Consider the following 27,278-nt stretch of genomic DNA (forward strand, 5'->3'; position numbering starts at 1 on the left):
AGGGCAATGCACCTATTAATTACGTAAACCAGAGACATATGTTGCCTTAGCAAAGGAGATAAGCAGAGTTACTTGCACAGAAAGGTTGTCTGATGAGAAAGCAAGACTACTACTCTTTCTGGTACGGTAGATGTGCGAAGCGCTCGGAACTCCTATCTGGCTCAATTTATTTACTATACTTACTGAGGTATTTTCCTATATTCTTGTTTCATTCTTCTTATGTAAAGGAGGACTTCAGGGTTACAGCCCCTCTTTACCTGCTGCAAGAAACAGAGGATTGAAAATAGGAAAATTTCTGTGTTAAACCTGCTTAAGGAGGATAAGATCTTAATATGGTAGAGAAATTAAAACCAGAGGATGTCACAAAAAGATCAAGTTAGTTGGATCCTGGACTCTTTGAAAGATGCTTACACCTAAATATACACCCAAAATACATCTTGTGTTTTATTAGCGAGGTTTAGAAAAACTTCACAGAATCATGCATTATTTTTCCAACTGCTGCAAAGTCATTAAAACATTGTCATCTGCTTTTCCTAAAAGGATACAACCATGAGAGAATTATGCTTCGGCTAATGGGAAAACCTAGTTCTGAAGGTGGGCTGAGGGTCCAAAAGAGTAACAGTATTAATACCTGTACTCCAGGAATTCACCTTATGAACCAGGCATAGCAGCCACATGGCTCTTCCAACTCACAACTAACATGTTTGCGTACTCCTACAGAAGTCTGGCGATGGTTCAAAGGGGCACTTAGCCAAGATAACGATGTAAAGCCCACAAATTTCAGCAACTTGGACTGTGAAATCTCTCTCCCCAGTTTCCCCTCTGCTCTGAAATCCAGTGAATTCAGAGAAACACACACCCAAAGACCTCGCTCAAGACTCTTCAAAGATACAATCCAAAGCCCTACTACATATCACCACTGTCTCCTGGAGATTGAATTTCTGAACACATTACAAAGTATCACTAATAACCTGATTTGTCTAGCATTTATGGAACTGATGATGGGTGATATGACCAGAGGGGGGAGAAGGGGAAAAAAAAATAAATCTACTATTCATCAGACAGAGAACTTAATACTGGAGGACAGATAATATGGGTCACTTTGCAAAATTGGTACATACAGAGTTAGCCTGTTTACAAGCAGGGAGTATATATACAGACTACCTGACACATTTTCTTCTACCTGCTACCTAGTGCTCTCCATGTCATTAGACAGGCATATTTTTAAGTCCACTACTATACTGAACAAATAAACCAGGTAGAAAAATTGAGGACAGACATTGGTAGCAAGTCCAGAGATTTCACTTTTTTCCAGACAAAACAAGTACTAGTGAAATTTGGAAAGTGAACTTCAAACCACAACTTTATCAAAAGGAAATACTTCAGTTTTCTTTTAAGAGGAAAAAGTAATGCTCCTATGAGAAGTATTTCCCAGGGGCAATCTCCATCTTCACAGTGTTCTGGCATCACCGGGGACCAGTCAAATTGCTGGTTTTCCTATATAAAATCCTTAAAGGAATTTCAGACAAGAGAGGTAGAAATATCGGTGCCAAACTTACTTCCATAATAGAAACTGCTCCTGATGGCAAATTAAGTCCAGTAAGGGAAACAAAGAAGAATATCACCTCAGAGCTCACCAAAACATGAACCAAATGACTTAGAGAAGAGACCACTTGCCAAGCCAAAGCAAATACAAGAAACAAAATAACTTTTTTCATGTTAGTAAACCCATACAAACAGGTCAGTTTACCAGAACTTGTGATTTCTCGGTCAGAAGACAGTAAAGGAAAACATGTGGAAGAAAACTGCCTTTCTTCCGTTTTCTGTTGCTAACTTGTATTTACCAGTACATTTCCATATTGGAACTATAAATCAAGGTGTAGAACTCCCCTTGCTTTGACCCCACCATAGAAGAGCTGTTTGGGTTGGATGAAGAAATGTTAAAAACTATATTCACCTAGTGAAAACACCAAATTTTTTATAATTTATGACTCCAGTAAAACTTAGAAACTTATCAGTAGAACCACACATATGGTAGCGCTATCCACAGATTATTAACAAACATGACGGTTGATTCATACAGAGTCTTTTTCATTATTTTTCTTCCCTGTCTTTAACACTAATCTACATTGTCTTCCAAATAATCTATCTAAGATCCACTACACAAAATAAAACACACCTTATTTCCTGCTGATTTTGCACTATTTAACAGCATAATATTAAGTTTTGTACAATTAGTCTGTTAACAACGTGTAGCTACTTCAAGGAAAACAAGCTCGGGAAAGCATACAAATACTTTATGTAAAGTGTAACTCCTTATACCATTTGAGAGAGTGGTTTCCTTGGGATTTTTTTTGACAATCAGAGCAACAAACTGCTGTTTCATGAAAATTTAAAAAAAAAAAAAAAAAAAAAAAAAAGAAAGACTTAGCACTGAAGTGGATCTTCCAGATCCACTGCAGTCAAAGAAACTGGTGGTTTCGTTCACGGTCCCTGCAGGACTGCCTGAGTGTAAGACATTCCAAACAGGGACAAACTAAATTGGGATTATACTATGAAGTTTTGCTAACAAACCACGTAAGAAAGCAACATTAGTTTCACTTCCTCCTGACAGCCACTTTTAACATGCCAAGTCAACCAAGAAGTTGATCACAATTGCTGTGATGAAAACTAGCTCGTTTCTTGATGCACAAGGTCGCTTTTCTGATAAATATTGCCACCTTCAGACAAATATTCCAGCAGTTTTTAAGAGCTCTGAACAATGACACAGTACAAGAACTGGTTAAAGGGCAAAGATCTTTACTGACTGAAGAGAGCAATGCTATTTGGTACTGTAATTTGGAAAGTCTACGCAACTGTATATAGCAAGCACACGTATAAGCCAGGGCACCGGTGATGTCTTTGGGCACTTAATTTCTACAATTCTATGTTAAGTACTAGAAGGAGCAGAAAGACTTTGAGAGCACGATACACTTGTTCTCAAAAGCAAGTAAGAAACAAGTAAAAAGAAAGAAACTGTCAGTGTCTTCTTGTTCACTCTTACTTACATATCACAGCTACTGTTCCTCCCAGCATCTCCCTCAAGTTCCAGCGCAGACAACCCTGAAGACTTCAAGAAACTACCTTCCCAGAAATTGCCAATTTACCAGCCACCAAGGGAAAATATAAATAGATGATTAATCAGATGGACCTGTTCAGGAGGATAAGTCAACTAACAGTAATGACAGCACCAAGCTTCCTGTAAAAGGAAGGGGAAAGGGAGAACTCCTTCTACACGTATCCAAGAATGACAGCAATGCCATAGAAACCATGTAAAAAAATCAATACAACACAGCCACTGAGCTGGGAGCTGAAGACCAGCTCTAAGCAAAGGTGAGACATTAAATCACTGACTAGAACTACTTTTGGTAAAATGTCGTAATTGAATTACAAATTCTATCCTAGTCTGATTTTTCTTCAAAAAATTAATCAGAGTAATTGCATTATCCCTTTCAGGGTCTTTAAATGTATACCATCCCTCCCAGGTAACTACATTTGTAATAAAGTTTAGAACTCCACTGAATGTAATTCTTCTGTTAAAGCTCAAAATGAAATAATGATGTTTCAACATGATGTATATTATATAACTGGAAATTTTCATTACCAAGACTAACTTATGGACTGCTCATCAGATGCCTGTACACCTATCTTATGGTACCACGTGTCTGTACAGATGTGGAATACGTAAGGATCTCGGCCACGTACCTAAACACCCAGGTTTTAAGTTACTGGGCAACAACTCCTGTTCCTCATCCCTCACTCTCTAATAACCAGTGTTGTCAATAAAGTTTGGCTTCTACAAACCGAAGACCTTATCATTACTCAAAATGATCTGGAAGCAATACTAAAGCCATGACAAAGTAAATTGTGTTTCATCTTTTTTTTCCCCTCCTCTGGCTGTGAGAACACACAGATCAATACTCTTCAGCATGAGAATTCTGTAGCGAAATTTTCATTTGTTACAAACAGCAACAAAAATGCCCCAAGCATGCCCTGTCACTTCCAGTTTAGAAGGAAACGCACTAATAAACTCTTCCCCCTGGGTCATCTTTGACAATGGGCAATACTATGCCAGCTCTTATTAAAGGCAATTCGTATCAGTGGCCCAAAAATTTCCTTTAAAATTATCATCTTTTGTATCCATGTAGCAGGATGTCAGCTTTAAAGTGCCACTGAGATATAGGACCTGTCATTATGGTTAATTTTCAGTACAGTTTTAACACCAGGGTAGCTGATCCCTAAGGGTATGCTTTTTTGGCTAACAAGATTTATTTAGTGGTTATCCAGACAAACAAGAAAATATATTACTGTATATTGCTTTTCAAATATAACAGCAAGCAATAAATCCTACTATAAAACATAAATCTTTGTTCTCTACCATGATGTCAGAGAGATGAAAATGTTTTTAGAAGATTAATCTTTTTCTTTTATTTTTCTTTTTTTAAATTATATATATAGAAAAACCCCAACCTTAAAATTCTTGGGCTTCCAATGCAAAAAGCACACAAAAAGTAAAATTAACCTTAAAATATGAAACCTATATAGCTGTTGTATATATAGCTAGATATCAAGTTTATGTTTTGAGCCATAAAGATGGTATTCTCTATCAAATGACCAAAGCTTCTCAGCAGAACAATACGCTGCATTGAAAAAGAGAGTACTATGAAGTTTGATATTATTATCTCATTTGTTGAGAGAAATACTGGTTTAAACACCATTTTAGTGCTCTATTATAATAGAAAAAAATAGAAAACTTCATTTATTGTATAAATACATCCATTTGCCCTGCTTTTCTAACAACAAAACAGAAAGTCTGTTTTCATGCTGTAACAGGACTAACTTCATTGTATTAGGATGAAGGCTATCTTGCACTTTGCTGGACAAAAAGTACATCTACAGAACAAAAAAAAGCTGTTAACATATTGTCTAAATCCTCATATGGTCAGCAAAGCCCATTTTTATTGAAGGCATAAAACCTAGTTGACCTCAATCAACTGGTCTCCCAGGGAAAAGACCTCTGCCAGTAAATACCAGATACCAAGTATCTTAGAGCATTTCCTATGCTACTTTTATTTCTACAAGCTGAGGACGAACTTGCTTTTCCTGTCCCGGCTCCAGAGGCAGTGGCTGAATCCCAGATGCCGACTGACCAAACAGCCGATTGCTGGACCAACGAGTCAAGCGAGAGCCCATCACGCACCTGACCCCTGCACTTACCTGGCCAAAACAGCCCCCGCACCAGGCAGCAGCATCACAGGCAGATTCTGTACACCACTTCTTTTTCCCCACTTCAAAAACATTAAGCCTCCTCACAACTAAGAGTGAAATGGGCAATTTTGCAGGTGACACAATTAGGCAAGGAGATACTTCATAGCTTATCCCAGGCCACACAGCAAGTGACTTTTAGAAGTAAAAACTGAACTCCTATATTCAACCATATCCTTTGCCAGTCAGAAGACGTGCTTCCAGAACACAAAATGCATAAATACATCACGAACCCGATCACCACACACAAGCTATGGTTGCACCTCAGCAGGCTTCTGAATGCATTGCAACAAAAAAGTATTTCAAGTAGAAAAAAAGCAAGTTTTTCATTTTCTTTCTCCTACTTCAGAGGTTGGAAATCATCATAGAACATCTCCATAATGCTCTCAGTCCTTGGGCAGGTGAAAGTTTACAACTATTTTTATACATCTGTCTTCCAGGTAACAGAACAATGTGTATTATTTGCTGTACTACCAGTCCGCTCAAGGCAACAGGTTTTAAAAGGGACTAACTACAGTGGATTCTCTCACACCTGTAGAAATATTTATGAAAAGTTAAGCAGTTTTCACCTTAAGTTCAACAAATAGCATCCACAGAAAAGCATACAGGCATGTTACACGCATTGCAAGATCAGGGTTTTTACACAGATGTATTCTATGGAAAGAAGTTGTAAGAAGTTTTGCAAACCAGTCTTTCATTTTATGACAATTTCAGAAGCCTCATAGGGCTATCTTTGTATGATCATTTCAGATCAAGGCATCTGTAGGCTAAATAAAAGGTGTAAGTAGAAAGCACCGGTATTAAGAGCATTTAAATGGATAAAATGAAAGCAATTAAAACTTTACCTCGAACAATAAGTTGAGCAAAATTTGACACTCCCGAACCTCTCTCTGACTGAGTCACACAGCGGTATAAATCCTGGTCAGTTTTTGTCACCTCTTGCAACTTAAAGGTAGCAGCAAATCTTCTGTGATTGATATTTTTAGTCTGAGCAACTGGAATATCTTCCCCATTTCTTCTCTGAAAGTAAGAGAAACCAAGGCAGAGTTATCTCGTAAAAATAGAAAAGACATTTATCATGATCATCATGCAAAGAGTACATAAAAACACCAAATGCATTCGCCCCGTGCTGCATTTCCATGGCAGAAGAGCTCAGTGCTGAGGTCCCGTCAACAGGCAAGCAGTACTCAAAAACATTCCAGAATCAAGTTTGGGGGTGAAAAGCACCATCAGGCTTTCACACTGCCACAAAATATGACCACGACATACTCAACTGCCGTTGCTTCATAGCTGGAACCGCAGAGGAGCCCAGCAGCAGCAGTTGTACTCCTAAGAAAATCCATTCAACTTTAAATAAAATTCTAACAGATATACTGGGTGTATTGTAAGAAATATTTAAAATAAACCTGGCATCGAGGCATTTCATAGGTTTTCAACAGCTCTTTTTCAGCAACCAGCCAATGTTTCCTTTTTAACGCTCCCTTTTATCTGCCCAAATTCAATACCTTCTAAAATTGTACCTTTGTTATACTAAGCACCACCTATCTACCTAAAGCTAGTTGAAATAAAAAGGGGAGGGAAGGAAACTGCTAAAAGAGGAATGATGTATATCTCATTTAAAGGAAGAAGCTTAAAGAGTTCTGAAAAAATCATAGCTGCCACAAATCACTGAAAAATTTAATCTGTCTGGAGCTGCGGGGCAGGGTGAGAGGTCAGTAAGGTAGAAACAGTTTGAGCTCTTTTGTGACCCTTTTCCCTTATTCCCATTCATAGTAAATGCTCAATTTTGATTTTAATCGAAGAACACACCCTCCACCAAACAATGGTGCTAACCATTTAATGCTAACAATGTTAGCATTAAAAAAAACAACCAAACAAAAAAAAAAACCCCAGAAACATGCACCAAGTGAACAAGCGATGTTCCTGCTCTCTCCCATGGATCAACCGCATGTTATTCCCCGACCGGGATACAGTTTCTGAGCACTCAGCTTTGCTCAGTCACCAGAAAGACATCGTCATTCCCTTGTAACTGCATCGCCTGCTCTGCTCGATACATAGCAAAACGTGACCTCTACAGACATTTTTAGCTCTAATCAACCCCCGGAATGAGAAACTTCACTGAGGTCTTGAACTCCGAGCTTGCTGTCTAACACAAGAAGCAGCACTGCTGAGCCACAAAATCTAATAACCTGAAAGCCTGTGGCAAAAATAGAAAGGGGAGAAAAAGGAAATGAGTTAATGCTGCATGTGTATATTAGCCGGCCTCCTGTCACAGGCAGGAGTACTTCATAATACTCAAACACTTCATTTTACATCTACCCTTCGTGATCTTAGCATGGGTTTGTCACTCTAAACAGTTTTGCGGTAGATTAGCCAGGGGTTCAGCACTGCTTCAAACTCACTGAAACAAGTATTCATTTTAACTATTGATATTTTTAAACGGATGAATTTTAACTTCTGCCATCTTTCTTGCAGCAGTCAAAGCACCCATCCTATGCTTCACTACAATCCTTGGGTGAAAACGTTCATTTATACCAACGTGGCAGATTTCAGTCACTGGTATTCCACTGCAAAGACCATGCCATCACCTTTATCAGCAGCAGGTTTATTGGTGTGACTCTTCCTCATTTCATGAAGACACCACCCAGTTTTTCCCCCCCCAGCCACCCTCTTTGCCGTTACACCAGAAACAGCAGGGAGCTGCTACCCAGGGGTAAGCTCAGCCTGCAGGGCCGGGCCAGAAAGTACAGTGGAATGCAGAGAGTGAAACCAGATCTCCAAAAGAAGCTGGTGCACGAGACACTTCCAAAAGGTACTCTCACTGCTTCTCCCTAAAACAGTCACCATCCCGTAACCACCAAAGGCCTGCTTATCACATAGATGCTATCTGACAGGGTGTTCACAGGGCAAAAGCAACGGAGGTTGGGCACTTGGAAACCTGGATCCACCGCAGCACAGCCGAGTCACCCTGCGGCAGGCACCGGCTCCCTCCTCAGCTCTGCGAATATCTGCCTCCTATTAAGAAGAATAAGGAAGTCTGCTGATGCCTGCAAAGACTCCTACGAATAAAAGGCCTTATTGAACTTCAGGGATCAATGAAATTATTAAATTCCAATATCACACAAATGAGAGGTGATGTTAAAGGCTTTATTTCAGTGCTGCTTAAGCTACAGTAAAATTATTTTGTGGGAGGTGCACCTCCCCCTCCGGTTAGCTGGCTTCTCTCGATAGCAAAAGCTAAATCCGAAAGCAGGATTTTCTAGCTACTTCCCCCCCCCCCCCCCCCCCCAGTTTCAACGAAAGGCTTGAACTCTCTGGAATGATGACTTAATATAAAACTTGGATCTAGTGACCTGAAGTAACCAAAATAAACAAACCTCATGGTACTTTCTTCCTCTCGTGCTTGTCCGTGCCCTCCCACAGAGCATGCTCTCATCGCCACACCACAGCCAGCCAGCAAAGGGAAGTCAAGCTGCCCCACTAAACACAAACTTGCCATGTAATTGTTAAAATGACCAAGCAGCACACAAGAAACAGAAGGTGTAGTTTTAAAAATGATATGATAGCAGGCTTGGCAAGTAACCCATGTAATGCAGTCATTCTTGCTCTGCTATGAAGGGAAAAATAAATATGAGAGAATTTTCTAAAAGGAAGGACTCCCTTCAATAAGTCCAGTGCTTTAAATTTGAATGCCAAGCAATCAGTCTGCCGCAGAGAAGCACATCTAAGCTTGCTGTGTAGAATAATTCACCATCCGAAGCTCAGAACTTGCTTACTTAAGCTGGTCTGCACGCTTCATGTTAGAGAAACAAAGTGAAATGGGCTCCTACTTAAAATGAAGTATTAATGCACTTTCAGAGCAATTAATCAAAATTAAATTTAACAAGCTTTACAGTTCTACACCAACAACAAAACCTAGGATTTTCTTTTCTATTTACATCAGTGATTACCTACCACTTCATCTTACAAGCCTTAGAGTAGTTGCTCAAATTTCGCTTTATTAGGATTTGTTTCTTGGGAATCCGACTGCACAATTACATCTTCAAAGTCTATCTTCACGTACAGCTTATCCATTAAAATATTTTTCCATCATTAAAATGATGAAAAGTTCAAACAGAAGAGAGTTCTCACTTAAAAAAGAATGTTAAAGAAAATACCCTGCATTCATTTCAGCGTGTATCCCTTACACCGGTAAGCCATTAGCCAGTCAGAGTTCAGATGCACTGCCACGATCTCTTAATTAAATTCTTCTTTTTAATGTCAGGGCATTACTACTGATTTTATAGAAGAGGAAAGAAAGGCAGCAGTGCTCCCTGCTTATTAGAGGGTTCCTGGTACATACTGTTTCAATTTATGTCCTGCTCACACTGAACAGAGCTTGAAAATGCTGCTCAATTAGGTTTTAAAAATGCAATTTAAAATTAATGTGGAGTTATACTAATAGGTAATGGCTGTACCCTGTGCGATCCTTGGTTCCTCCAGTCCCTTGCTGTCTGATTTGATAACCCCGAATTGCTCATTTAGGAGAGGTCAACACCAGGCAGTTCTCCTCCTTTTGCGAAAATAACTCTGGGCTTCACAAAGAACTATGCTCTACAGAAACCCGATTAAAAGAAATAGAAGCATGTAGAAAAACCTCCTTAATTCTGGCATTTCAGGCATTTAAAATTATGACCTTAAATAAGACTCTGTGACTTCAAGGTTATTTTTAATTTGATAAGAACATGATTTTTTTTTTTTCAGGCAATTAAATGAGATCGTCTATATTTTAAACAAAGTCAACAGTAAAGTCTACGCAGCTTAAAAAACAATCATAGGCAAATTAACAATGAGCCTTAAATTTCTCTTTTGTCTCATGAAAGAAATCAAGCATTTAATAAACATTAAATGAAATTTGAGTGGATCTTCCAGAACCTGAACGGAAGCAGAAGCATCTAAACCCCAACATCTTATTTATCTGGTAGAATTTAGGTGCATTTCTAATTTTCTAATACAAATTTAAAACTTATCTGTATTTCTCTCTCAACTCTTCAGGTTGAAAAGTCGTGGTTTTTGCTTTTTTGTTTAAACAGCAATAAGATACCATAATTTTCTGTGGTGATGTTCCCTCTAAATTTTCCTGAACTCTTTTTTTTCATACCAGTGATTTGTATCAGCCTGGACAGCTCAACCTTACACATCCCCATCCCTTCCTTAGTGTAAACACCTTAAAATAAGTCCGCTCCACTGCTAATAATTACAGTCAACTCTGTTTGCCTTCCTGGGCTCTCGGCTGGATGCCGGGATGCCTCCAGAGATCAGAAGATGTCAACACTTCAGCTGCAGTGACACACGCGTTACTCTGGCAGCAGCACCCACTTCAGCTGGCCCCCCAGTCGCTCCCTCCTCACCTTCACTCCTGTGCTCATACAGAAAACTGACCTGGAATAAAAAAAAACCTTCCTGAAAAACATATTCCCCTCCCCATATATTATCATCACCAAACGGATTAGCTCATGATTGGATTCACTACGTGGCCGCAGGGAGCGGAGGAGAGGGCAGGATCTGTGCAGGGAGCAGAGTGCAAGCTGAGAGTTTGTCTAAGCAGCTCGGTCCCTGAAGGTGCAATCAAAACTTCACCGGACAGCAGGACTGGAAGGATGCCCCCAGCAGCCTGGGGAATTACACCTCTGCTGCCCCGAGGAAAAGGGAATTTGTAAATAACGTGCTCCAAAACATTCCTGGTTTTACTCATTGTGTAAAGGGAGAAATGTCTTTCTTTCCAAGAGAGAAAAGGGTTGAATGTGGATAGTTTGAATGCCAGTAATAATGCATGACCTCTGCCAAAGGATGTTTTTGAAAAATAAAAGAACGTGAGGGGAATAAACAACACAAATAACTATACTTTTTAAATTTAACTTATATGTAGCTGTCTGGCACTTCTCAGAACACACAGCATATGCTTTTACAGCATTTAGGACACAATTTCCAAAAGGAGGAAAAAAATCTATCTTTCTAAAAAAATTTCTTTATTATTATTTTTGTTTTATTCTTTTACACAAATGTCTCAATATATTTTTGGGACTTTAAAACTTATTAAACATATTAGAAACATAATGAAGCATGACATCTATTTATCATAAGAAGTGATAAATAAAATTTTAATTTTTTCCCCACCCAAAAAAGAGCAAATGGCTGAACAAATAGGATTTTTTTTTCCCAGTTTTATTTACAAATACATGATTTAAGCCTAAGAAATAATTTTTTTCAAGCAGAACATGAATTAGAACTGTAGCTTAAATAATATGCCTAGACAGTCCTATCTTCCTCTTAGTATACAAGAAGGTGAAGTAGTAATTTCTTTTGTTTGATTGATTTTTAAGAGAAAGCACGCAGTTAAACTTTTTTTTTTAGTAGAAAATTAATACAACTTGCTTTAACTTGCTAGTCTCCCTACGTACACAGCAAACCAGACTAAGATTCTACTTTCCAATGAACTACGCATTCATTTATTAGCAGGAAAGACAACGCAGCTTTTCCCATGCAAACATATACTGAAGATCCTGAATAAATGTGACAAGCCAAGTTTTATCCTGCATGCTGCACTGCAGTACAGCAAAAAATCCATGATTACTTTAAATGTCATGGTTACATGCACTGCTGTTATTCAAACTTGCCCACTTTGAAGTAGCTCAATTTCTCTCATGCTGCACTGAACGTCCTACTGAAGAAAGCAAGGATTCTCATGAAATAATCTAATTGAGAGCCATCTGGCCCTTCAGAGGTGGCAATCCTAATTTATTTTATTATAATAAAAACCACCGGAGGCAAAATAGCAGAAATCATACTACAGTGTCCCTGGCCATTCCACTACACAAATAAAAATGACACTCACTTTCTCTGGACATTTTAAAGCCTCTTATTTTGAACCTAATCTAACACATGCCAAAAAAAAAAAAAAAAATCTATATTTCAAAAAAAAAAGAAAAAAAGAAGCTTTTCAGAAAGCTAGTTCTTGAATGCAGTGTTGTTGATTTCTTTTAAAAAAACATAATTCACAGAAATACAAATTCTGGACACAGTGATTAAAGACCTATATCACCTTGAGCAGAACATGCTGAACTACAGTATTCATCCTGCAGCTCTAAACAAAAAATCTGATTAGGAAAAGACAATGAAGGAAAGAGTTTGCAAAAAAAGCCACTCCTGGAGACCACCATCACACAAGACAGTTCCTCAAACACTTCTCAGCAGACGATTTTACCCTTCTCTAAAAGTAGCCAAGTATACCAGCTGCTCTTATTCTTCTGTAATTCATTAAGTGCTGCAGCTATTTGAGGAAACTAGGGCCTGGGGTATTAGGCTACCTATCGCACATCACAGTGCTAAGGAGACAACCTAAATGCACACGTCAACAGCCAAGGAATTTATAATATATGTTTTTATAAACATTATCTTAATTTCAGGTGTCTGGTTTATAGAATCATAGACTCATAGAATAGTTTGGGTTGGAAGGGACCTCTAAAGGTCACCTAGTCCAACCCCCCTGCCGTGGGCAGGGACATCTTCAACTCGATCAGGTTGCTCAGAGCCCCGTCCAACCTGACCTGGAATGTTTCCAGGGATGGGGCATCCACCACCTCTCTGGGCAACCTGTTCAAGTGCTTCACCACCCTCAGCGTAAAAAATTTCTTCCTTCTATCTAGTCTCAACCTACCCCCCTTTAGTTTAAAGCCATTCCCCCTTGTCCTGTCGCAACAGGCCCTGCTAAAAAGTTTGCCGCCATCTTTTTTATAAGCCCCCTTTAAGTCCTGAGAGGCTGCAATAAGGTCTCCCCGAAGCCTTCTCTTCTCTAGGCTGAACAACCCCAACTCTCTCAGCCTTTCCTCATAGGAGAGATGTTCCATCCCCCTGATCATTTTCGTGGCCCTCTTCTGGACCCACTCCAACAGGTCTGTGTCTTTCTTACGCTGAGGGCTCCAGAGCTGGACGCAGTACTCCAGGTGGGGTCTCACCAGAGCAGAGTAGAGGGGCAGAATCACCTCCCTCGACCTGCTGGCCACGCTTCTTTTGATGCAGCCCAGGATACGCTTGGCCTTCTGGGCTGCCAGCACACATTGCTGGCTCCTGTCCAGCTTTCATCCACCAGTACGCCCAAGTCCTTCTTGGCAGGGCTGCTCTCAATCCCTTCATCCCCCAGCCTGTCTTGATACTGGGGGTTGCCCCGACCCAGGTGCAGGACCTTGCACTTGGCCTTGTTAAACCTCATGAGGTTCACACGGGCCCACTTCTCCAGCTTGTCCAGGTCCCTCTGGATGGCATCCCGTCCCTCACGCACGTCAACTTCACCACTCAGCTTGGTGTCATCTGCAAACTTGCTGAGGGTGCACTTGATCCCACTGTCTGTCATTGATGAAGATATTAAACAGTACCGGTCCCAAAATGAACCCCTGCGGGACGCCACTCGTCACCAATCTCCATCTGGACATTGAGCCGTTGACCACTACCCTCTGGATGCCAACCATCTATAAACCATTTATATGGGTTTAAGCCACTGGCTGGCTGAGGAAATACTACCAGGACTACAGAGGGTGACTAAACTTCCACCACAGCTGGTCTAGCTGTAAACTACAAAATGGCAGGAGGAGAAGACGGCACCCAGTGTTACAGATGGTGAGTGAGCTGCCCCCTGGCACCACCACAGGCACAGGCAGTGGCACAGCCCCCAGCACCTGATACTCCAGCCACCGTGGGAGCAGCAGCATCCCTAGGGAAAGACCTACAGGGATGTCAACCCCAAAGGCTGCCATGTAAACTAAATGACTGGTAGCTACACAGGCTGGAGAACTTAGTTAACTGGGGCAGAATTAAGTTAAAACCAGGAGGATTACAGTATTTCATGTTGCTGAAACCTAAGATGACCAGGCATCTAGGGAGAACTGCCATATTTATCCAAGAAGCCAATAAATTGAGGAGGGAGAGAGGGAGAATGGTTCATTAAGGGTTAAATGACATAAGATAGCACCAAAGGTGAATACAGAGTGAAAAGATGGGGGGGGGGCACGGAACTTTGTAAAACAAACAAGTTAGAAGGAGAATATAAAATATGAAGTTATGAATACCGTATTTTTCACTGGTGAATATTCTTTATAACCGTGTCAAGTCAGCAGTGTGCGATACAGAATAAACTACAAGTCAAGTCATTTACAAGTAGCTTGATATATCACTTCATGGCAGCTTTTCATACATCTTTGAAAAAAATGTTTAGAAAACCAGAACGTCTATCACAGAACATGAATATGATGAGGTGAAAGTGGAGGTAAAATAGACAAGCCACTGCAAAAGATGAGCCCTGTCCTCTATGCTTCCCTATTCTGTTGCTTACTTTCAAAAACATCTTTTCTAGAAGTAGAAGCAACCAATGATGAGAAAAATGAGGGAAGTGAAGTTTCTGTGCAAGCCTTAAGTGCAACAGAAAAGGAACTTATACACTGCTTGGCCATTGTCAGTAATCATGATACAGGTAAGATGATGTAGACTTGAGTAGCTTTTTACTGGCTGAGAAAAAAAGGTTTGGTATCCACAGACAGTAATATTTACCGTTACAAATTAGCACTTGTTTTGGGCAGATGATGCTGATGATCCAAAAATCTGCCGTCTCCCCAGAGGCTCCTCAGAGGTTCACCCACCTCTCCTGCCACCCGGGGAGGGGAGCGAGCCCAGAGGGATCGGTCCTCTCTCCTCCCACAGCCTCCACACATCATCACAGCTTCGACTCCTTCTTAGGGCAAGCAGGCCTGACTGACTTATTTCAGTTCAACAGCAAAAAGCATCAAACTTGACAGTTAACTAGTAGCAAAAAGGGGACCAAAAAATCTCTATCACAGTTCCCCAGCTGAAACCCTGCAGGTGCTAACAAGGCACCTTCCCTGAACTTCCTTTAGGCCCCATGAAAGGAAAAGCAAAACAACAGAGGTTCTCTAACGTTCAGAGTGTACTCACTTCCCCTTAACTTTCAGGGCTCATAAAATTTGTGCAAACCAACAAAAGACATTCTTCAAATGTTATGAAAACGGTGAACAGGCAGGTGCACTGTAACAGCAAATGTTTCATTATCAAACTAAAGAAACAGTACCTTAATAAGTTAATAAACTGTATGAAAATGCAATGGGATCTCAAAATGCAAAGTTACATCAGAGTACTATGAAAAATTCCAAGAAGTAAACCCATGCAAACTACATGAAATGAAGTTAAATTGGACATGACCCTCCTATTATAGATACACTTTTTTTGATACCGTGACTTGACTGCAGCTAAACCGTTTACCCCAAAGGCCCACGGCCCATTTTCAAACCCTCCTGTTGAATACTGATCCATGCCTTCACCTTCTGGATACAGTGGGAAGAGAGGATTTACATGGCACAACCACTTTCCTCTGAGAGAAAATACTGTCCTTTCAAAAAACAAAACAAAACAGTCAACGCTGTGTGCCTCAGCCCCCTGCTAGAGGCACGGGTTCTCACATACATTCTCCAGTCTAAATTCCTGAAATACAATATTGGTCCTGCACAATGATGTGCCCAAATGCATCATCACAGGACACCATCTGTATGTGCCCAGTCCAAAGACTCGTTAAAGAGCACACATACGCAGTATCTAGCAAGAAAAACGAATGCTAAATATCAAATCACATTCTGTGGCAACCAGCACCAAAACCCAAGATGCCGGTAAGCAGGGCATTAAGGGTTACGGCAGTTTCCTAAGAAAGGGAGCAGGATACGGCCAGTTGTTCGAGCCCAAACAGACAACCATGCAGACACTCGTTCATCCTCTGGTAACAGTTGGTACCGCTGGGAGGTCAGCCCGACTCCATTGTTTTTACAGCAATTTGCATTTTGTTTTCCATAATGCTTTTTAATTTCACTTTTTCAATTATTACTCTCAGGCAATTGCTTTAATTATCTGTTATTCCACAAGGAACGACATTTTCCTCTGGCAGAGAGAGGGGCTGCATCAGACCGCATTAACGCTGATAAGCCTCTCCACGGGCGAGAGAGGGGCTGCCTTGCCAGCCTTGGCAGCCCAAACGGAGCGGCGGTTAGCCAGCACCCACAGCTATTGCTGACAGATTGGCCCGCTCGCCACCGCTCTGATGGCAATCTGCACAGGATTACCAGGCACGTATTAAACTTCTAAACGCATGCAGTACCCCCTTTGAATTTCAGATTCGCCAAAGCAAATGGTATCACCGCAGACCGTGGCAAAACACATCCGACTGCAAAGCCAGAACAAGCCGCTTTCCCTAATCCAATGCTATGTTAACGCAAAGCTCAGCAATGATGGATGGACTCATTAGTCCCGCAGTTATCACCATCTGAACCAGGTGCCAAGACATATGGTTTAACAGATGTTCTAGCAAAAAGCTCTATTCTACACACCGTGCGAGTGTCCAGTTAAACCGGACATCGATAAGACACTGAAAACCGTATTGGGCTTCTGGGAGCCACAATTGTTCCCAGCTCAGGAAGCCGTTAAACGCAGCCCGATTATGCAAAAAACCCTATTGCTCTGATATCCCAATTAGATCCACAGAACAAATGCTGGACAATACGTACACTGCTTTCCAGAGTCTTTGTGTACCCAAATGTTATTTATTCTATTCAGCCGATTCTATTTCTCCACTGTCTTAGTAAAGAAAAGCAGCTTAAAACGTTGGGAGCTTTCTCCACACAGAAATCTCCCAAATCCAATGGGCGAACAGCCCCCCCATCACACCCCACCCCACCCCTGCATTTTCATGTAGCGCCCTGTGTGCGCTATTCTTTCAAATATTTAATACTTAACACGTATCCCTCCCAAGCACAGGATTAACATGCAGAAGTGACTCTTGTTTGCAAGGTTATTTATTGACATAACTCCACTGGAATGCATGGCATTTCACGGGGGCGGGGAAAAACAGAATAAAAAGGTGGCCCTATATGTACTAATTCAGCAAATCAATGTGAACAAAGCAGCAAAATGCATCAAACGTTAATAAACGAAAGAATCCTTATTCTTTAAGTGTCTTTTCAAAGAAAAACAATTCATAGGCTTTAGAAAAAAAGAAAATCGGCAGAAGTGGGCAACAACTGATCAGTTATGATGTCTATGCATGCTACATTCATGCTACATTCAATCTTTTAAGATTAAACACACACACACGTTCACCTCCTACAGGAAAGGATTTTTCAGCAAGAACTTCTGCTAACTCCTGAAGCTTGTAAGACAGAGCATACCAAAGCATAACAGGTGGAAAAGCGAGGTTACCGCCTTGGGTTTGGGACTCCTATCACACAGTCCAACTGCCTCAGTGTGTACAGTGGCACCACACTACAGCTGCTGGTGTGTGACACATTACAGTGGAAATTTTAAGAGGATTTTTAAAATACTGAGAAAAAACCCTACAGCATTACATTCAGAAGGGGATGACAGGCAAAAAAGATAATACATACCAAGACTGAAATGTATTTCAGAAACAACATCAATGTTCACTTTAAACAAAAACTAAAGACTTTGAAACTCTTTCAGAATTTGCTAATAATTGCAGGTCATAAAGAGAATCCTTCAGCTCACAACTGTAATAAATCTGATAGCAGATTAGCTTCAAAAGGTGAAGAACAAAAAAATTTGAGCTGCGTTTCTGTCCCACTCCCACACCTATTATTCACACCGTCACAAAAGGTGTGTTTCAGATCATCTTGTTCAACCAGTTAAACCTCTTTATCTGTGCAAATATTTGTTTCGTATTAATGCAGCTGCAACTTTTAAAGACTTCTATTATCTTCACTGCTTATCTTTCAGTGCCAGAGCTCTGACTGTCCCAGACCTTGGTCCAGTGGGGCTGCAAAACACAGGGGTGGGAGGGAAGGGGTATGAAAGGGGAAAAGAGACCAGATACAATCTAAAACCAAACAAACAAGAGCAGAATCTGCAGCCATGAAAGTCAGGGGAAGTTCAATTCAATGTTAATTCCTATTTGTCTGAAATGCTTACAGACGTACATTTATAGAAAATGGGAGTTGATGAAAAGACTGTCATTACAGCAGTAAACACACAGGAAACAGTGTATTGAAATGCTGTGCCTATTTTTATCCATTTTTATTTTCAGACACACAAAGGTATGTGCACTTAATTATATATACACTGAGAAAAACATAAGCATGGAAATGTGCATGCACATAGATCGTCTAGTATATGATCAGGGCTTTCTCCCAATAACTAAAAAAAAAAAAAAAAATTAAAGTTTACATAGGACACTACAATGAGACATGCTACTGAGATCCACTTTTACTTCACTTCAGGTTGTTATAATCTTTCCCTCTTCCCTGCTTCTAACCAAACATCCCTATCTTTTTCCACCTGCTGGCACTATTTATATAGGTAATTCAGACATGAATCAAGCTAAAAAATTAAAAAAAAACCCAAAAAAAACCCCCAAAAAACCCCAAACCAAAACAAACAGTCCTCCCCACCCCCAACAACAACAACAAAAACCCAATTTGGGCCAAAATCTTTTTCAGCCAGATCACTTTCCTGAACTGACTGACTGGCAAGCTTCAAAAGCTCCAGTGTCAGTGCAGAGAGGGATGAGGAGGGCGAAGCCGAGATTGCAGCAGCTCAGACCGAGCCTGGCTGAAGCAGCCATGGGACTGCACGACTCTGAACACAGAGCAGGGTGGCCGCTAGTTTTCTTTCCTCCTGCTGCTGAATTTACTGTAGCCCCTCTCCGAAACAGAGGGCTGGGACAGCCAGAGAGCACTGGTAGAGTCTGTAATGAAATCTTTGCCTGCACATCTCTATTACTTCAATGCAAGCAAATGAGATCTTAGATCATTTCAGATACAAAAAGCCCTAGTGTCCCAGATTGCACCTCAGATCTTTCCTTATCAAAGAATGTGTTTTAATAGCAAATTGTTTGCTGCTTTTTCCTTTTTTTTTCCAAGGAAATATCTTTTCTCTTTCAATAAGGACATAACCAAAAGCTATTTATTTTATCTAACACAGTGTACTTGGAAAGTGTCTTCTTCCCCACCCCCCCTTCATTTTTCATTTTTGCACTTTTTTTTTTTTCCAATGGCCTTTCTTTTTATGAGAAAAATACATACCTGGAATGTTTCAGCTTAGGGCTCTCAAAAACAATTACTTAGGCATTTGATTTGATCTGCCGGTTCTTCCTTTCTGGGTATTCGGGCTTTATGAATCTCCAGTTTGGTCAAAGGTTAAAGTGAACCTTTTCCAAGTCACACTCCGGAGCCTCACAAGGCCCACACATATCCACCCCGGGTTTTAAGGAAAAGGAGTAAATTCACTATTAGCTGTGCACAACAGCAGTAGCTTGCTGTGTTAGCTAAGGAAGAGAATTCAGAGGGGAAAGTTGCTGATTCACGCTTACGTTGGGCAAGTAGGATGGAGAGGTGGAATGATGAGGGAGGAAGAAAAAAATGGGTCACCTTTAAATTCGTGAAAATTTGGTGCTGTTTAAGGGAAAACAAGAAGGGGACAGAAGTTCAAGTATATAATTTTAGTAGCAAGGTATCTTCAAGAATATCAAGGCACTTCATAAGCACAAGCAAGCCTAGTTATAAACTCAAAGGTACCTTATCTTCCACGCTGTGAGAAATTACCACATCTGTGATCCCCACACACAAAAAAACCAAACCAAACCAAACCACCCATGAAATATATGGAGGAACAAAACATATGTTTTCTGAGTTGTTCTGGCTGCTAACCGGGCTTCTCAGGGGAGTGAAAGTTAGAAAGGATAATCTATCAGAGTTATCTGACTCCGAGGAGTGAGCGATAGGGAAGATTTCCAGCCGGCTGTCTCCATCGGGCCTTTCTGACCCATGATCAACTGAAGGTGGTGCTTCACGGATTTGCTGGTATGCTCCTATTGATATAGTTCTGCCTTTGATATAGCAAAACCCAGCTCAATTTCATTTTGTGTGTTTTGTGTGCCCTATTTGCACACTCAAATCAAACTCCTCCTCCTCAATGAATGCATTACATTTGCTCAATTTAAACAAGTTACTATTCAAAGACATGGAGTACAAATCATTCCTACCGCTGTGATACCTTTTCACTAAAAGCAATGCAGTTACTGCTAGATTTGTGTTCCTTTTTTAATGTTGCAGCATATTTGTCCAGTAATACATTTTGCATATCGGATTTTTTCTAATCGCATTCTATCTATTAAAAAAATCTTTAAAATTATAAGTTTATCACATGCCTGTACGGAACTGTTACTCAAGGTTTGTCAGCTCCATTCTCTATTAAAAGAAAAATCAAACAGATTGAAGTAACTGATTATAGTTCATTTCAAAGTACAACACTTGCCAAAAAATAGATATTTTAAAGTTTTGATTATAGTTCATTTCTAAGTACAATGTTTCCCAAAAAGTATATACTTTACAGTTCTGAAAGTATACAGAAATACACATTTTAAAAAAATAAAGTTTTAAAGGGCATATTTAGAAACCATTCTAAAGGAGTGTTGGTGCTTAAAGTTTATGTATAAACTAAAGCATACACATAAAGGTACACATACAACTGAAGTGATTTTTTAATCCTTATCAAGTGGCAAAATTTAATTTTTTAAGAAGCAACTGTAAAACTTTGCCATCCTTCTTCTTAACTAGTGGTCTTAACTGTAAGTAACCCCATCCCCACACCACAAAGCAAAACGGTTGTTTTGGGGGGATTGTGGTGTTCGTTTCTTCTTTTTTCTTGTTTTTTAGTGAGAAGGGTTATTTCCTTGTTTCAGTCATCTCTTAGATTCTAACATACATACCACTCACAATTACACACAGATAAAAGTTCAAGTCCCTCCTATTATGGAGACAGAGGAAAAGGACATGCAACAGTCCTTTTATGTTGTCCCATTAAATACACTGCTGAGTAAAACCAATGTGCACACAGAAGTACAGCCACATCCCTCCAGCCACCTGCTTGGACAAAGAATTAGTTGTAATTTATATGATAAAATGATCCTCAAAATGTATGACAGCTGTGTTACATCTGTGTTTTACTAGATCCCAAATGCCAATTATCTGCATTTAATGATAAAAAAAATTTGATAGAGGAGCTGATTTACAAGGAGAAGGCCAACAACGCCTTAAAGACCAACCCTCCTCCACTGTCCACACCGGTTGTTCTAATTTCTAATCCAAGCTGTTTAATATTACAAAACTGATTACAAGTTTCTCCATTTAACAAAGATAAAATTGTATTTAAACTGAATTTTTTACATGCAGAAGAAAAAAAGGCTTAGGAATTTAAATATTTCACCTCCAGAAAGCAGCTTGTCCTCTAATCAAACAGACTTGCATGAGTTGGCCTTACCTGGAGCCATAACTTGTTATTCACTGCATCTCTCCCCGTAGCAATGCATTGAAATGTAGCATTCTGCCCTGCATTGACCTCTACATCCCCCAGCCTCAAGAAATGTGGAGATTTATCTGCAGAGGGGGAAAAGAAAAATTACAAATAACGCTTATTGCTAAAAAAGGTGCCAGCAACATTATTGTCTCCCTGAAGATGAATATTGTAACAACCTTTGGCTAAAAACCAGAAACAGAAGAGAGAGAATGATTTGTTTCACCTCTGTTCAAGAAGGAGTGCTGTCAGTCCTTTCCCTTCTCCCCTGCCAACATGTCAGCAGCACTTTACAAAAATTATCCCAAAGACTTTCAATTGTATGGAACCCATCATACTGAGAAAAACCCAATTAGCAGGATACTGCTCAAGCAAATAGAGAGATACTATTCAGATTATTTGCAATGTAACTCAGAGCTCTGTTGTTTTACTAAATGAAATAATTTGTGCCATTGAATGTGGTATTTCAGGAGCCGACAAATCTATTTCCCACACTGACAAAGCCCCTAGGAAAGCTCAGTGGCACAACCACCTGAAGGATTTATTAGATGTAAGAAAGCCGACAGAGACATTTGAGGAATGAGTGTGTTGCACAGCTCCCGCCCATCTTTTTCTCAAGAACTACTAACGAAAACAGTAGCTGAACTGTTATTTCTTTGTGCTTACCAAAAAACCCACCAACACACAGGAAAAAACAGCAAATTGGAAAAAGGTTTAAACATCACTAACGAAAAAGAGCTTATCTGAATACTGTATCATGCTGATAATCTGCCATCATGACTGTACCCAAGTGCCTTTAGTTTTGGCACTTAAAAAAAACACAAAGGAAAACAAAACACCAGAAGAAAAAAAAATGAAAGCCAGATACTGAATCCGAGCAGAGCTTTGCGGAGTACAGACATCAGATGGCTGGGCTGGCTGAAATACAAAGAGGTAACTCAAATACCCTGTAACCTTGGTAGCCCCTAAGAGCTATGGTCTTAACAGGTTTGGGGTAGAAGATGACAAAATGTGAGGTTGCCATTGCAACTTTATTATTTGGCATCGTTTTGCAAATTTGGGGGAGGGGGTAGTTATATCTTGATCATTTCAGAAAGCAATTAAATTCTCAGCCATAAGGTACATTACAATGAAATCACATTTTAGAAAGGGGATGCCTAGGGGAAGATCAGAAGAGCTGAACAGAACTGCACAGTAATAATTTCTTCCTCACAACTTTTTATTTGTACGATACTCTCATTATCGCAACTTGTATTTGCGTGTGTGTGTAATTCTTCCCCAGGATTAAGCAGGGAAAGGCAAACATAAATGCCTGAAGTCTGGCCACAAAAAGAAAATAACAAAACCCAATCCTTCAGTACTTCAAGAGCCAGAAGCCTTCTTTTTTTTTTTAATCTGTTGCATCCGTTTGGGGGGGGGACGGGACGAAAAAGAACAAGGGCATGAAATCTGATAAACCTCCTACATGCATGTGCCAATTCAGTTTTCTTTAATCAGTGAGTATAAACATTAACATTAAAACCCATTTTGATTATGCACACCAACTGTGGTATAACTAAAAAGACGTTGAAGAATTTCTGCTTTTGTATTCCTGTATACTTTACTTCTGGCAGACAAAGATTTTACCCAGGTAAATCACTATTGCAACACTACATTTTCCCCTGGAAGCTGCAACAAACATACTACTGAAAGAACAAAGAACATCAGTGATCAAGTGATGAAAACTCAGCAGTCTACAGCAATATCAAATATGTCCTGAAAAGACAGAGAAAAATGCAGCTCTTAATCATTACTTACCACAAGGGTAACTCAGAACCTGGATGTCATCAATGGCAATGTAGCCATTTCTCCCATCTGAGACTTCAGCTTCAAATATTACCTGTCAAAATGAAAGAAAAAATGTTTTCAACACTCATTTCTACAGAATTCCCACAGTGGCAAGTGTGTAGATATAAGACACATTGCCTTTTTCATTTAGTTGAAGTTCCTACAAGGTTTGACGACTGAATGGAATATTTATTACTCAATGTATTGCCGTTCCATACCTTTCATATACATGACTTGCCTTGGATTTGCTGCTTATGGCACACCAGAAAAGCATGTTTATTACCTCAATTAACAGCATACTGCTTTCACTCCGCTAAATGTATAAACATGACTCAATTCTGAAAAAATTCCATTACTTTCAGACAGGTCCAACATCAAAGCACACAACTGATCAACCAATTTTAACAAAATTTATATTCTTGTCGGGGGTCACAGTATAGTCCACAGTCTCCTGTAACCTTCTGCACCGTAATCGCACAGGAAAACATGCAGCAGCACAGAAATAGTGCAGCACTCCCCAGTGGCAATGAAAAGAACATCTGTAGCATGAGATTTATGTAGTAGTCGTTAACTTCATTCTTCATTCTTGCAAGGCAATGGGAAAATTGCTGTGCGTGAAGGAAAAGAAGAGACTGTCTTCACATCCAACTTCTTGTCCCACCCTAAAGAGGCAGTAACAACAAAGAATTGCTCTTGGTCTGGTCCAGAGCACAGAGCTGTCTCTTGCTACAGATGAAGCAAAACAATGCCAACTTCCTTGTATGGATGAAAAGAAGAAAAAAAGGAGAATATGGCAAGAGTAAAAGGAAAATAATTAGAAGGAAAAAAATAAAGGATGAAGCATGAATGTCTAAACTAAAAGGAAGTTATGAAAGAGGAAACCACACCAGTAAAGATTGAGTCAAGTGACACGATATAAACTTGCAGTCATGATTGCCCAAAATAAGTATCTGTTGGGGTCTTCTGTGCAAGACAGGCTTAGAGCAAGTCAGCTGTTCTATACATCATCTTTTCAAGTAGTTCACATCTCTCATTCTTGGGGACAATGTAAGGGAGCAGCAAAGGCAATGGATTAACAACTCAACGTACACTGCAGGTGAGCAGGAGAATGCTGTCCCCATCAAGCACCTTTCTCAGGTCTTCTTACTGGGGGATCCGCATGGCACCTTGCTAGGAAGTAATGACCAAGGGAGTCCTGGGAGCAAACAGGTCCCATCTACCTCCAGAGCTCCTTCTGGACCTCTCATTCACAAAAACTACCCTCTTTGGCAAGAAACCTGGCATTTACGCAACCTGGCTCTGAACACTGCATCAGGAACACTTCTGTGTGCTTATGCTCCACTCACTACATTTCCTCACTCTTACATCCCATCCAGACATGACATGCAATTTACCTTCCCATCAAAGGAGGCAGGGACCCCAGGTAGCCTGTTTATACTCAGAACTAATTCCACAACCTTAAAGGGGGAAAAATAAGGAAAATTTCCAAGGAAAGGTGGATATGGGCATGTTCATGATGTGGTTCACAGGGTCCCCCAACTTGTGCTCTGACTGCAGAAAGAGGAAGCCTGTGGCGCACGTATACTTTGACAGCCTACAATCTCTCTTCCAACTTCTCTGGAAGTTCTTGCTGAGGTTCTAGCTGCACTTCTCTCCACTCTTCTTTTTTCTTTTAATTTTATTTACACCCCAATGCAATTAAGTTGCAGAAACCACTTCATTCTCTGCCTCCTCCTCCTGCCTTGGCCAACAACAGCTTGATGGAAAGGAATTTATTGTCTGGGGGTCCTACTTTCACTCCCTTGTCCAATAACCTCTCTGGCCAGAGCACTATTTGACAGTGTCCACTAGCTCCTCAGGCATCTTCAGAGAGCTGGCACTTGTTCCCAGTAAGGAACATCAACATTAATATCTTCAGTTCTTTAATAATTTGGATTAATCCTCTTTTTTTTTTTTCTTTTTTTAAATGGTTGTATGGTGCAAAAGTCAAACAACTCAGTAAGAAATAACTATTATATTCAAAGCCCTTCTGACAGACCAATTTCTTTACAACACAATACAGTTCTATCACATACACAAACTCTGAAAGCAGTTTATTTCTCAAAGTCCAGTTAAGAAATTTGAGCATCAGTGTTAAGAACCAAACTAAATATACACCTCGCTCTGAGTTGGGTTGTTACTAATTCATTTGGAAGTAACTTAGATCCAGTTCCCAGGGAAGCTTGGCCTCATCTAAGTGTGTCCTTCTTCTGTATGTTGATACCTTCCTACACTGGGGGCAGAGGGGAGAAAGTTACCTGCCTTGGAACAGAGCTGGGAATGAATTTACTTCTTTTTTCCCCTACCTCTTCCAGATTAATTTAATTAATCCCCACCCTCCCAGAGTAGGAAGTTAACAAAAAAAGAAAAGTTCACAGGAAAGTGTAAGATTAAGACATGGAGATCCATGAGAAGAAAAAAAAGAAAAACACAACACAACAAAACATGGACATGAGGAAAAATTTCTTTACTGAAAGAGTGGTTAAACATTGGACCAGGCTGCCCAGGGAAGTGGTTGAGTCCCCATCCCTGGAAGTATTTAAAAGATGTGTAGATGAGGCGCTTAGGGACATGGTTTAGTGGGCATGGTGGTGTTGGGTTGATGGTCGGACTTAATGATCTTAGAGGTCTTTTCCAACCTTAATGATTCTGTGATTCTAAAAAACATGAAGAAATATGGAAATGCAAGAAGCCTACAAAATGTTATAGGGAGTAATGTTTATGAGGTAAGTAAAGGATAAATAAAGCGATTAAAAAGACACAGATATTAGAGAGCTGAGATTTCATATATACAGTGCTAAACTAGTTTTATTTACATTCATAGTTGGTATAAATACAGCTATGAAACATTCATAACTATAGACACTATATAGCAAAAGGTGCAGCTCAGTTAAAAGATTCTCATCAGGCTTTAATTTGATAACATCTGTTCACATTTAAAATGGGAAAGGGAAAAAGGGAATTGCATATACAGGTGAAAACAGCAATTTAAAATGCTGACAAGTCAGACCAGAATCTGAGGTAGTTCTTTTCCTCACGTACGCACACACTACTTGAGAAAAACCAGACTGTTGAGCTACTCCTTTCACCAGAGAAGGTTTATCCTAATAAGACACCAGTGCTTTGGGAGTGAATCCTGCACTTAGTCTGCACTGCTGTCCAGTTTACAGTCCTAGAAAGAATGGCTTTAACACTTTCATTTTAGCTAAAAAATAATTCAGATTATCACTCTAGCCAGAAAACATTAGTTGCCTGTGCAACTATAAATGTCCTTCTACTTATTACAATTTAATTGCATACCCATCTAGTGCACTTCTGAGATGCGCTCAGTTCCTTTAACGGAGAGGAGAGACTGCTTTGGGGGGATAAATCGGGCTTGCACAGAGCAGGGCTGTGGAGACAGCTATCCTGTCTCGTTTGTACCAGCGTCACCACAATGAACGAGAATGGGAAATGCTGAATAGCTCAGGTAATTCAAATGCTACTCAAGGGAATTAGATTTGATCCCTGAATTTTCTACACTGTTCCAAGGTGATACTCAAATAGTTAGCTACTTCTCCAAATAAAGTGGCATGTCCTTGTTTATGAAGTGCCTGCATTCAGATGCAAATGAAGATAGAATGTCAGCACTCCCTGAACTGGACATGCTTCTACGTATTTAGACATCCCTAATGCATCTCTTGTCCATATATTGGTCCATTTTTCCCCTAAAACGA

General features: G+C 40.1%; 1 protein-coding gene across 7 annotated transcripts in view; it reads right to left on the reverse strand.

The window, feature by feature from the left end:
• Positions 1–27,278, reverse strand: part of PTPRK (protein tyrosine phosphatase receptor type K) — a 418,972-nt gene that overhangs the window by 204,441 nt on the left and 187,253 nt on the right. For all 7 annotated transcript variants that reach the window (XM_076333573.1, XM_076333568.1, XM_076333572.1 and 4 more), the window contains exons 4-6: positions 23,494–23,575; positions 21,664–21,779; positions 6,150–6,324 (exon numbers count right to left, since the gene is read on the reverse strand). In XM_076333573.1, coding sequence (XP_076189688.1) covers positions 6,150–6,324; positions 21,664–21,779; positions 23,494–23,575 — 373 coding nt within the window. The remainder of the gene's footprint in view (positions 1–6,149; positions 6,325–21,663; positions 21,780–23,493; positions 23,576–27,278) is intronic.

The sequence above is a fragment of the Aptenodytes patagonicus genome, chromosome 3 (genome assembly GCF_965638725.1).
Source record: "Aptenodytes patagonicus chromosome 3, bAptPat1.pri.cur, whole genome shotgun sequence".
Taxonomy (NCBI): domain Eukaryota; kingdom Metazoa; phylum Chordata; class Aves; order Sphenisciformes; family Spheniscidae; genus Aptenodytes; species Aptenodytes patagonicus.